This window comes from Saccostrea echinata, unplaced genomic scaffold, assembly GCF_033153115.1.
Source record: "Saccostrea echinata isolate AGI-Se365-2 ecotype Australia unplaced genomic scaffold, CSIRO_AGI_Sech_v1 ptg000030l, whole genome shotgun sequence".
Lineage (NCBI taxonomy): Eukaryota > Metazoa > Mollusca > Bivalvia > Ostreida > Ostreidae > Saccostrea > Saccostrea echinata.
Window position 1 is genome coordinate 15,825,393 of NW_026889779.1, and position 13,556 is coordinate 15,838,948.

The 13,556-nt window shown below is 32.6% G+C and overlaps 1 protein-coding gene across 4 annotated transcripts in view; it reads right to left on the reverse strand.

Moving 5' to 3' along the window:
* Positions 1-3,914: 3,914 nt before the first annotated feature.
* LOC133197398 (collagen alpha-2(I) chain-like) overlaps positions 3,915-13,556 on the reverse strand; it is a 40,850-nt gene continuing 31,208 nt past the window's right edge. Inside the window, exons 15-29 of one of the 4 annotated variants that reach the window (XM_061333407.1) lie at positions 11,543-11,677; positions 11,328-11,420; positions 11,072-11,179; positions 10,657-10,797; positions 10,511-10,562; positions 10,262-10,314; positions 9,719-9,829; positions 9,340-9,471; positions 9,171-9,185; positions 8,121-8,156; positions 7,532-7,579; positions 6,750-6,818; positions 6,414-6,605; positions 6,151-6,263; positions 3,915-5,971 (exon numbers count right to left, since the gene is read on the reverse strand). In XM_061333407.1, the coding sequence (XP_061189391.1) occupies positions 5,752-5,971; positions 6,151-6,263; positions 6,414-6,605; positions 6,750-6,818; positions 7,532-7,579; positions 8,121-8,156; positions 9,171-9,185; positions 9,340-9,471; positions 9,719-9,829; positions 10,262-10,314; positions 10,511-10,562; positions 10,657-10,797; positions 11,072-11,179; positions 11,328-11,420; positions 11,543-11,677 (1,518 nt within the window). In that variant the 3' untranslated portion in view covers positions 3,915-5,751. The remainder of the gene's footprint in view (positions 5,972-6,150; positions 6,264-6,413; positions 6,606-6,749; positions 6,819-7,531; positions 7,580-8,120; positions 8,157-9,170; positions 9,186-9,339; positions 9,472-9,718; positions 9,830-10,261; positions 10,315-10,510; positions 10,563-10,656; positions 10,798-11,071; positions 11,180-11,327; positions 11,421-11,542; positions 11,678-13,556) is intronic. The other 3 variants (XM_061333408.1, XM_061333409.1, XM_061333410.1) reach the window with 3 other exon arrangements.

Sequence of the window (13,556 nt, forward strand, 5' to 3'; positions counted from 1 at the left end):
TGATTAAATATAAATTATTTATACATATAGTATATGTACTCATTTGTAAAATTAATATTTATTTGTTCATTTTAAAGAACATTTTTTATTTGAATTAGCATGTTGTTTTGTGTAAGCACTTTGAAGACTAGTACTAATTGTAACAGGAACTGTTACAGATGTTCCCCAAATGATTCTGTATTCCCTTTTATAGTGCCCAATTCCCTTCAAGCTTTAATGAATAAGGCAATACTAATTTCACTATTTACCAATAAGTGTGTTTGTGTGTTTTCAAGAATTATCATATAATGTAATCTTATAGTATACTGTGGAATTATCATTGTTTGTGGGGGTCAGTGTTCGTTATTAACCAAAATTTACTGGTTTGTGGGAACATAATTTCGTGAGTAAATTTAATGTTTTATCAAGATAGATAACTACTCTGCTCAATGCTTGTGTGTTTCTGTGTTTGTTAGAATGTAAATTCGTGGGTATAAGGATTTCCCACAAAAATCCACGAACGTTGATGACCCCCCATGAACGATGATTCCACAGTAGCCCATAATCAAGGGTTATACATTTAAATTTCAAAGAATTGAATTGAAAACGAGAAACATTTTGATCAGCAGTCAAAATATTTATCAATCAGAATTCGGTACATATGCATTTATTTCTGATGATACTATAATGCAGGGATGTGTATAATTTGCCCACACTCTGAATCTTGTCATTTTTTAGTTGAAAACTTGAAAAAATATATTTATAGCCATTTTTCAACATTAGCCAGTAAGATTTCAGCACTTGTGCAGACTGCACTATATGTGTTTTCTAGATCTTTCAAATGACACTGTAGTGTTTCTTATTACATAACTATGGGTTAAATTTCAAACTAATTCATCGATAAAAAAGAGAGATGCAGTCATTAAAGCGTTAGCCATTCAGAATTCAGCACATGCATATCCTTGCATACAGTTTTGATAGTATAATATAGGAAAATATTATACTTATCTATATTCGAAATTTCATACTCTTTTGTTGAAAACTAAGGAAGTTTTGGTCATTTAAAGTTCCGGAAATAAAATTGCAGCCCACATAAGTGTGTGGTGTGCGTGTTTTAAAGAAATTTTGCATATGTCATATTGTAGAACCTCGTAATAATATGTATCTATATTTTAAATTACATAGTATTTTGTCAAAAACAAGAAAGTTATTGAGATTTTTGTCCCAGCCAATTGGAATTAAACACACATGCATGCATGTGCATCCATGCCAATGCAACCATTTCATGCAGTTGTGAGCAAAATGACATTCATTCCGCACATCTACACAACATGCTTATTAACCCTAAGAGGGTTTCATCTCAACAAATCATATGATTTTTTTTTTTAGAAATAAAACCTATTTATAGTACAGATTTTTTATGGTTTGGAGACCATATATTTTTTTAATACCTGACGAATTTAAATAAAACTGATGATTAAATAAACCCGTCTTTCAATGAAATGTGAAGATAAAGAACAGTAATCAAGCTCAAAAGTTGATTGAAATAATGCTAATTTGGAGCAGAGCAAACACAGACTTCTAAAAACATCAGAGGTGGGATCAGGTGCCAAGGATGTGCTCCTTGTCATGAATAGGATAATGGAAAATCCAAGCAAAAATCAGTTTGTTACAGTCAGTTCCTCTTTTAATGGAAAGACTACATCAAATTAATTTTACTGTACATAGTTTAAGATACTGTAAAATCACATTTTTTCATGGGGTTAAATTTTTCTGGATTTGTGGGGAGTTTACTTCTTGGATGAAGAATTATTGAGTAGTTATGTATACTTGTGACATTTTGCATTTCATTCTGGTCATTAATTTGTGGGTCTCTTCAAACCTCGAAAATAAGGAAAATTAAACCCCCATGAAATTAATGATCTCACAGTAGTTTACAGAAAAAAGACATAAAAGTTTAGAAGTTCAGCTTAACCTTCTTTAGCATTGATACATCCCCAAGACGCTTACCGGTATACACCTAGTATGACTTGAGTTGACCATGGATCCCAAGCAACCAAAATGCATCAACTTTCAAAGATTGATGACCCCCATGATCACAGAGTTTAAGCTGAAAACCTCAAATTTCAGAAGTACATGTATATAGGTTACTGTGATGCATTTTTAGTTCATCTTGACAAAGTCAACATGAGCTTATGCTCCACCTCTGGCATTTTTGCATCCCAGTTAAAAGTTTTGGGAGCAGGTCTCATACCCAAGTAACTATAAGCCCTACCTGGGCAAAATTTGTATGTGTTATGCATCATGGGACGTACACTACCTGAATTGCTTCAGATGCAGGATCTGACCTACATTTCCTGGATGATGGACCAGGCTAAAGTTTTTGGAGCAGGTTAAAGGTTCTGGAGCCAGTGAAAGTTTAAGGAGCAGGTTTCATTCCAAAGTAATTATAAGACTTATGGTGACTTGATTTGCATGGATCATGCATACATGTATAGGGATGCACATTACCAGATAACTGGCTTCAGATGCTGGATCTGACCTACATTTTCCAGATGAGTGAACAGGTTTAAGGTTTGGAGCATGTTCATCCTCCAGTAACTAAAAGTCCAATGACCAAACTTTCATTGATGATGCATTTAGGGATGCATGCATACTAACCAGGCTGGCTGCAAATGCTGAATTTGACCTACATTTTCCATATGAATGAACAGGTTACAAGTTTTGGACCAAGTTCATTCCCAAATAACTTGTAAGCCTTACCTGGACCAAAGTTGCATGGATGATGCATTTATGGATGCACTCTACCATACTTGCTTTGGATGTTGTATAAATTGACCTACATTCTTCAGATGAGTAAACAGGTTGAAACCCTACCTAGACCAAACTTACATGGATGATGCATCTTAGGAATACACACTGCATGACTTGCTCTGATAATGATCTGACCTAGACTACATTTTCTGGATGAGTGAACAAGTCAAAGTTTTTACAGCAGGTTCATTCCAAAGTAACTGTTAGCCCTACATACATGAAATTTGCACGGATGATGCATCTAGGGATGCACACTACCAAACTTTCTTCAGATGCTGAATCTGACTTCGATTTCGGGACGAGTGAACAGACTGAAGTCTTTGGAGCAGTTTCATTTGCAAGAACAGTAAAACATGCTTGTAATGAAGTGCCAGGGATGGACAATTTTGCTTTGTTACATTAGCGTAATTCGTTATATTGCTTCAGTTTACAATATACTGTTAAATGAATGGGAATGAAACTCACTTCACTGTAAGCATCAATTCTTTTTAAGCATGTTTAATGTAGCTGTAGGCCTTATTTAGGCTTAACTTGTTCATAAAAGATGCACCTAGAATGCACACAACATACCGGGTATGTTGGATCTGACCTACATTTATTAAAGTGGGTTCATTCCCAAGTAAATTAACTTTAATCCCTGTAGTGATGAAACTTGCATGGATGATGCATCTAGGGATTCACACTATAGACTTGCTTCAGGTGCTGGATCTGACCTACATTTTCCAGGTAAATGAACAGGTTAATCTTTTAGTCCATTTCAATTATCTATAACCAACATGGTGACTGAATTTGCATTGAGGATGTACATTACTATAGTAAGGCACAATACCAGACGTGCTTTTAAGATAACAAATCCAGGACAATACACATCAAATTCATTCTGAAGACCATAGACTTTCTATCTTACAATGTTCAACATATGTAGGTTTAAAGATTTTGAGCCTTTGGCTCAAATGAGCTTATGACTAAAATCAGTTCAAAGAACAACTGCAGAATTCTTAAGTCGGCAATAATTCAGCAAGTGGTACCTGAATTGATTTGGCCAGGATTGAGAATCTATGTGCCAAACATCCATTTTCTCTCTGTCTCCATCTCCTTTTCATAAGAAACTGCAGACTATATATTATTAAAAGCTTTTATTATGTATATTTGTCATGAAGTGATTAGCAGGAGATACATGTCACTGGCACAGAATTTAGGCTTTCAACAGAAAAAAAATTACAAATATAGTACATGTATCAATCTGTTTACATACTTCATACCGGTAATATAAATTCAAATCCAAACTACTAGTATTTTTACCTTGTTCAATTTGCAATATATGATTATATAAAGCAACTTTATAGTATTTAGGTACTTGTTCCATATTTGAGAAATTTTGAAATTACTTTTTTAACAAGTTATGCACATTTTCATTGGTCATTAAAATTTTTGAAGAAATTTCTTTTCACCATTTTGACATAGGATATATGAAGATAAAGCTTACATATGTTTGCATTTTACATTTAAACAAAAATGAAACAATTTTGTATGACATACAGTACACCAACTTTAATGCTTGTAATATATAGGGTACATTGTAAAATTTCAGAATGCAATACTGTTCATAAACAAAGCATCTAAAAACTAAATGCATATGTCTGAAAATCAAACAAACATTTACAACAACTAAATGCCCAACAAATATTTAATCAATAAAAAAGCTCTCAAATATTTGTCAATAATCATTTTTGTTCATTAATTTTTGAATCATTAAAAAAAAAGAAGATGTTTCAGAACAAATCTAAATACAATTAATTCTATTCTTTGTTCAGTATAATTTTCATCTTCCTTATAATCTACTTTCTCCAGCAGCCAAGATTATCCATTATATTATATAACAAAAAAAAACAAACAAATTTTCCACACAACTCAAACATTCTGCATTTGACCAGGGCACACAATATTGTGTCTACATATTTGACAATACAATGAATGATATATGGGATACTACTGAATACTTGTAGAGTAAAACAATCAATGCAAAATGTGATTTTCATACAAAATACAACCTTTTTGAGCATTTAAGCACTGATTTTCTTTTTATTGAAGTAACTTAGCTTTATTAATACATATTCCATGTATTTTGTTCAGGAATTTGGGTATTCAAATAACAAAGCATGTACAATATTTTCAAGCATGATATTAAAAACACTGTAAGTTACGTGCAGGAGTAAATAGCTCGAGGCCAACAAAACTTATCTATTTACAATACTTATGAAACATCTGGATATCTTTATACGGCAAAAGTAAACCTAACCGAATTGTACAATTTTGACTTAATAAGTATATGCTAGTAACAGTTACCATAAATGCTTTGAAGGTTGAAATTTTTTTCAGCAATCATCAATCATCATACACATTAGATGAGGACACAGAACTGGTACATGTACAAGTAATCTGGCATAAATAATCTACAATATTTTATTGGTTTAGAGTCATCGGAGGACATTCATTTGGTGTTGGTAAATTATGGGAATCAACTACTTCTATATGCACACAACAGTGTAAAACGTTTCTATAGAACAATTTGGATCTACGGCCACTGATTTCTTAAGAAGAAAAAAAAAACATCTAGAAATTCTAACTTTTCTATTTAGATAAAAAATGTCTACATCATTATTGTTTAATCTGATACAATAATTAATATATATTCTGTAATGTTGTCATTCTTTGGTGGGTGATTAAAATTTCTTCCAAAGTAATATCACAGCTATCTAGTTGGATTAATATCCACATTAAAAATAAAAGAATCAAAATTTCTCAGTTAAATTCACACATAAAAATACTGACCGAAGAAATGAAAGTGGCTAAATTCTTTACAAATATATGCTAAAATGGTTTTTAAAAAAATTGTAGAAGGTTATAAGAATGAAAAATATATATTGTACAATTATAGCAACAAAAACATGGCACTTATTACTTGTAAGGTTTTTTCAGAGTCTTTGGTAAAACCTCAATACACAACACAACAAGTTGCTTCCTACAGCTGAACTCATTCATGTCCACTAACTTTCCATCTCGCAGAGAGCCTGCGTAACCTACTCTGCTGGAGCTGTCTGATCGCCAGTCTGAACATTCCTTGTCGTTCATCTTGTTTCCATTGCTGTCAGCACCATGCCATACCATCTTCTCTGGCCTAGTAATGAATGGATTATATACCTCTTTTTTTGACAACAACATCAAAACAAACAATATCACTGAAAACCTAATAAACTCTTTTAAAAAATCCCCTTTTCTATGATAAATGTATAAATGTGCAAAAACAATTAATAGAAAATATTAGAAATAGACTTTCCAAATTGTCAACTGTCATACCATTTTGGACTTGACATTACATCCTCTCCATCAAATGTGTAGATCTTGACATTTCTGTTAAATCTTCCTCCAGTTTTTAACAGCTCATTGAAAGAACTGAAGATTATTGTATCCTACAAATAAATCTCATACTTTTTACCTTACTCTACAACAGAATACTTATGTACATGTACATTTCTCTTGATAAAAATTTGAATTTCTTGTGTTTCTCAGAAATTCTCTAGGTTCTTTTGATAATTTGAAATTACATGTTTAGAACTTACGTTTTTGTTGACAATCGGAATATTTTTGTCAGACACAATTGAATACAGATTCTGAGTCTTGGAAGCCAGGAAGGCCCTGAAAGTTCTTCCATGCATTCCAGAGTAGTAAGCTTCCTTGTAACAAGCATAGTCAGCTCCAGTCAAGCCTCGGAGTTTTCCAGATTTTGGAGAATTCAGGGCATACATGTACAACTATAAAACAACAAGTCACATTAATATTCACTGGCATACATGAAGTTGGTGTTTGTCATTAAGGTAGTGTGATTCTTAAAAAACAACTATTTAATAGTTTTCTACGTCTAAATTTTCATAATTTTTTTTAGCCATCATATTTACCCTGGGCTGATCTGCCTGCATCACACTATCAGGTCCAGGAAGAGGAATGGGCTTGGGTGTAGAAGCAGGCTGAAAAATACATTAAAAACGAAATTACTGAAACGTGTTTCTTTATATGAAAAGTTTGAACCTAAAATATACACATGTACTAGAACGTTAATATTGTATACTTTTTTATTTTAAAAAAATCCTTTTAATGATGATGCTCTGCACACAAATAGAAGAAATCAATGAATAAACCAAAATATGCACATCATGAACGATATCTTAAAAATGTTTTGTCACATAGCATGGGCACAAAATTAATTTTATTACTTATCTTTCTTTTTTTTAGTAAATGACAAAATTCTAAAGATAATGCATGCACAGAAAAGTAGTCACAATTAGTTTAGCCTTTTGCTTAATATTTCCGCAAAAAAAATATTAGATTAGCAAGCTGGTTAAGTGGCACTGAAAAAAAAATGTCTGATACAACTGCTGTGCAAAAATAAGCCGAAAGAAAAAAAGTTTGCATAAGCTACCAAAACCCAAATTGCATGTACATGTAAATCATTCATAATTTTTTTTAGTGCTGCAGTGTTTTACAGTTAACTATTTCTGTAAATAAAAATTATGTGCGTGAAGGGAAAATGTTTCTTTGTTGATAAAACTTGTTAGCATGACAAAGATATAAATTTTGTTGCATGAGGAAACACTAATATTAATAAAGTAAGAACAGGGATAAAGATCTGAAGATCCTTTGTTAGTGTCTATAGATACTAAATTTGGTAATTTTTACAAACCGAGGTACTAGTGATTGAACTAGCAGTAGTGGTAGATTTGTCTGTAAGCTAGAAGGAAGAGATGGATTGTTCATGTCAAAGTCTTAAAAACAACACTTTCTTGACTCTTTATACACTTGAATGGAAAAATGTCTTTGTTTCACACTAAATATTAAAGGTTCAAGGTATCATATGATAAGGTTATTATTCTTTTAGACAGAAGAGTGCAGTTATTTTGATTCATAAGTATACTTGTCATTTTTCAAATCCATAAGGATTTTTAAATGCACAAATGTAATGGAATTGAATACTAATATAATTACATATATTGCAAAATAGTAAAAATATTCAATATTACATAGATCAATCAGATCTATAGTATCAGTACAACTAGTTGTGAAATGTCACTAGAAGTTCATTATATATTGATTTTGTACAGAGTCTTCAAAGCTCCTGCTTTAATACATTATGTTTTAATGATTTCTATGATAATTTACAGTTATTCAGCTGTATACATGTATGTGAAACATTAGAATTAAGCCCTCAGCATTGAAAATTATTAAAGCTGCCATGACAAGCAGGTTTTCGATTATTATTTTATGACACTTACCTTTTCTGATGGAAGTCTGATGATGTTGGAGCTCATCTAAAACAGAAATACATTTTCATAAAACATGCATATACAATTAAGAAGAGTCTTTAACCAACAATATTTTTTATGTACTTATCTTGTCATCAAAAATTTTAATACTTAACTTAAATAAGTGTTATCAAAGAATTTAGATTTATTTTCTAACTTAATGTTTGGCATAGCTAGCTGTCACATGTAAATCTACAGAATATGTAATACATATAACAATGAAATATAGTAATACTTGTTTATTTTATTCATTTAGAGTTGTTTAAAAAAACCTGGTTGCAAAAAAAAAAACACACTTCAGAATAATTACTCTACTGGTTTTCACCTGCTTACAAAACTATAATAAAAGCTGCAAAAGCAGATTGTGACAAAATAAAAATTTCCCATATTTTATCCTCCAAACATTTTCTGTGAGACAGTTTGTTTTATCATAGATATACTTTATTTTTTTAAACAATGACATGCTTAGATATACATGTGCACTCTCAAAATCACCAAACAAAATAGAAAGCATGTGATATGAATATCATATTGTATGAAAAGATGAATTTCAATTGACCAGTATTTCAATATTTTGCTTTTTTAAAATTTAATAGTACCATTTTCTTCTTTGTGCAGTTTTGACCATTTATACCTTAATTCAACAAAGATGCAATGACAAAAGCTCCATAGTTTGCAGAAAGCATTTTTAGTCCCCTTTATAATTTAAAAGTTAGTTAAAAGCCCAGTGAGAGCCCATGCTTTTTTTTTTAAAACAATCAATTTGTGATTCTTAAAATATTTAAACAATAAGTATCAATTAAATCCAGAGAAATCCATAACATATGCTTTTGATGAGTAAGATTTAATTATCTCTTTTACAATATAAGTCTGATTTGCTAGAGATTACTGTAAAAAGATGTTGGAAAAAAGTATTACTCCAGAACCACAATATAAGCTCTGCACTTTCCTTTGTATTATCTAAGTAATGCTTTAATTAGCAACAAATATTCATTTGTGTAGCGTACAGTGAAAACTCACCCTGACCAATCGTCCCTGAACACAGTATTTGTAAAATGAATGACATGTGCAAAAATAAAACTTTTCATAAAATGTCAATACAATCAAAATGCACCTAAATTTAACATTATATTAAAGCTTTCTGACACACAAATACAAAACTATTTACATTATTATATTCTTTAATTACCTGGAGTTGTTTAAATCCCTCTGTCACTCTTACATAAACTTCTTCCTCTTTTAGGGTAAAAGTCATGGTACCAATGGGAAGATTTCTTGCCGCATACAGCATGTTGTTAAAGTCTTTAAATGTTACAAGTCCCTGTTACAACAAACAAAATTATTATTCAGTGTCCCAAAGATCCCAGAATATCATCTACATAAAACTATGAGGACAGTAATCAATTTTGGCAACAAATGATCAATTTATCTGTGACAACAAACTTTAATTTCATTTTTTTTCCATGCATAACCATGCATCAATTGAAAATTTTTCAGTTTGCTACAGTCATAGATATAAAAGTAAACACAATACAGAGATTTCTCCTATAAATACAATGAATGCTTACGCCGCCATTCCCATTTCCACCAGTTCCAGGGCGCCCAGGAGGGCCAGGTGGTCCCTGGATATAAGAAGGATCTCCCTTTCTTCCTGGATCACCTTTGTCACCCTTCTGGCCCTGAGAGAAAGAATTATCTCATGTTCAGTAAAAACTAGAATCTCCAATAAACATTTAGTTATTATGTCATTTTATAGTCCCAAAAAGACTCAGAAACTTCAACATTAACAATTTCCTTTTTCTGTGGAACATTTACACTTTCCACTGATCAATTACATGAAGTGTTGAATTCCCAGTACCCACAGACAGCACATGATTTAGTAAAATTTTCTAAATATCAATATCAATATCAGGAAGTCTACATTTCCCAGAATTCACTTTTTGACACTAAAATTTTAAAACAAATAGGAATCGAAATCTCCTCAAAAATACTTAATTTATTGGTCCCTAAAACTCCGAGATGGAACTCATGCCGACAAATGAGAAGGTTGACTGACAACTACTAAATTGGTAAACTGTTACAAAGAACTTATTATACGTTACGGCTCATACCCGTTGTCCAGGGAAGCCACTGGGGCCTGGTTGTCCAGGGAAACCTCTTTCTCCTATCATATTAAAAATTAAGACTTTAATGAATAAATCTTGCGAAAATTTTCAGATTAACATGCAATTGCAGCAATTTACAAGCATTACGAGTTACAAACAGCACAAAAAATAATTGAAAACTAACTCCTGAATATTTGATTTTTAAAATAATTTATTTTAAAAAGTACTGCTCTTGTGAAGTGGATGATAAAATACCTGGTACTCCTGTTCCAGGAATGCCTGGTAAACCTCTCTCTCCACGATCTCCCTATAGTAAGAAAGTTTCCAGCATTAAATCACAAAAATACATGTACATAAGAAATTCCAATATTTTGCAATAGAACCCTTGCAGTTGAACATACCTTAGCTCCACGAATGATTTCTCCACTTGGACCTAAACCAGTTCCAGGGGGACCAGGAGGGCCAATGTCTCCCTTATCTCCCTTGAACCCTCGAGGTCCAAATCCTCTGTCACCTTTCCTTCCGCGGAAACCTCTACGGCCCTAAAATTATTATACTCCTAATAAAATATGTCATCTTAAGAGGAAAGCAAGAACTTTTTTCCATAGCAATTTTTTCAAATTAAAAGTAGAATAAAGATGTTTCTTATAAAGTTTTCCATTTTACATTTTGTGAAAATGCATAAAAAAATTGTCTACTCCTCCTCTTGCAACAGTTTATACAAGACTTGTTTATCACTTTAGTAATTTAATTGACATCAGTAACAATCACTAGGGAGCAAACAGTCTTAGATTGCTAATGCTGGCCTATACTAACTGGTATTCCTGGCATTCCAATGTCTCCTTTACGGCCTGGAAGACCACGTGGTCCAACTGGACCTGGGAGTCCTGGTTGACCTGGGACCCCTGGTTCTCCTTTCAGACCCTAAAAATAATTAACAAAATTCACTGTGCTTTAATGGTATCTGATAGCTGATTATTCTATTAAGTCTAGTGTAAACTGTATGAATCATCTGCAGCTCAAAAATATTTTTAAAAAATTCAATCACAACCAGTCAATGCCAATATCATACCACCAGAGGCTTTCCACTTCCCCCATCTCCCGGTAGTCCAGGAGGTCCAGCTGGTCCAACAGGCCCTGTGTCACCTCTATCACCTTTTGGACCCTGAAGAAAGCAGACATAGTTTGCATCATTAGGATATTAATGCATCCAAACATTTCAATATGTATAGGAAATTGTATTATTGAAACAGCATACTGAAGTCTTAATACTTATAATTTACTTACAATAAGTCCTTGAATTCCAGTGTCTCCCACGGACCCCTTGTCTCCCCTATCACCTTTGTCACCCTTTTCTCCATCTTTACCAGGTAATCCCGGTGTGCCAGGTGCTCCCTGAAGACCAGTGTCTCCCTTCTCTCCCTACAAATTTCAATACATCCTATCAAACTCAATTAAAACCAGGAATTATTTGATCATCAAAATATTTTATTCATTGCATGGATTGGGCCTAAAAGCAGGCATGACTGCCTACAATTTTTACCTCCATATTCTCAGACACACACTCATTATTTTTTGAATTTTTGCTGAATGCAACTAATTTTAGTGAATACACACCTCTTCTAAAGTCACAGTCTGTCACCCACTGGCACATACCACGTAATAATACGATATTACCTGGCCAAAATGTCCTTTTGACACTATGAAAAAGTTATCACTATCCCTGCGAGGTTTATTACTTAAACCAAGTTTTATTTGATTGCAAGAAATATTCACAAGTTACTAGTGATGGGATTTTTTTTCATAATCCATTATCGGAATAATTGGATGCACTATAATCGGTTAAAAATCGATCAATTTCAAATATTATATTTGTTCATTTTTGAATGAAGAATAAATTGGTTAGAAATTCTAGAGTGATATCTAGAATACATTTTTGAAATATTTTGTATCATTGGGTTCATTTATTAGATTATTATTTAGGATTTAGTTAAATTCAAAGAAGAATGAATCAAAATTCAAAGGAATAATTTGCTTTTAACTAATATTTTGAGTAATCGATTATCAAAATTATAATCGATTATCTATAATCGGGGACCATTTTGATTAGATAATCGATTAATCGGTACATCACTACGAGTTACACTACTTTCTTTTCGCAGTGAATATTTCTCGCCATGAACTATTAAGAGGAATGAAAAAGGTGGAGATAACAAACAGTGATCGATCTCAAAAAATGCACAAACAATACAGATCTGTGAACAGGGCATAAAAAACAGACTCCTGGAAACTCCAGAGGTGGGATCAGGTGCCAAGGAGGAGTAAGCATCCCTGTTGACCGGTCACACCTGCCATGAGATCTATGTATTGATCAGTTGACAGAATATTCCATAGACAAATTTAGTATAACAAGCATTCTGAGAGTATTGCATTAGCAATACTAGTCCCCTACCGGCAAGTGTAATCTGGTTCTCATTAAAAATTAAAAATGCTGTAATTCCGTCAAAAAATCATTGAAGTGGAACATAATGCAAACTTGATCTGTAACTCATCAAGATACACTCACATACCAAAAATCAGCTCAATATCTGAAAGCGTTTAGAAAAAAAGTGCGGAAAACCCTAAAAAATTAAAAAGGCCGTAATTCCCTCCAAAATCAATGAAGCGGAACGAAATTCAAACTTGATCTGCAACTTATTAATATACACTTACAAACCAAAAATCAGCTCAATAACTCCAAGAATTTAGAAAAAAAGTGCGGAAAACCAAGTGGGACAGACTGACAGACAGACAGACTCAGAGGAAGCCTATAGTCCCCTCCGGTTTCACCGGTAGGGGAATAAAAACAAAGGCCCTAAAAATTGGTTTGAAAAACGTCAGCCAAAATATGACCCAATGATAGGTTATACTTGCTAACAAGGTCATTAGAACAACCACATAATTCACAAAATGACTTTAAATGTGGTTGTTGAAATCCCTGTAACATCAACTTATTTGTCAGTAGCCTGCTTCAGTTTAAAAATTGATCGTACTTAAAGAGCATGCTCTTGAGTATCAAATAAGTTGGGAGATGTAAACTATATGCAGATTGGGAAATCACATGAAGCTGGTCACATGATCAAATCCCACAATTCCCAAAGGGCATTATTTGATCATGTACCAACTTCATATTGTATCCTAATGAAACTCTAAAAAATGATATTTTATTTCTTATATTTAAATTTCTATTTTGGTTTGTGTTACAAAGAAAAACTTGCACTTTTTAGATGCTGTAATAGAAATGCAACAAACATACAAGTAC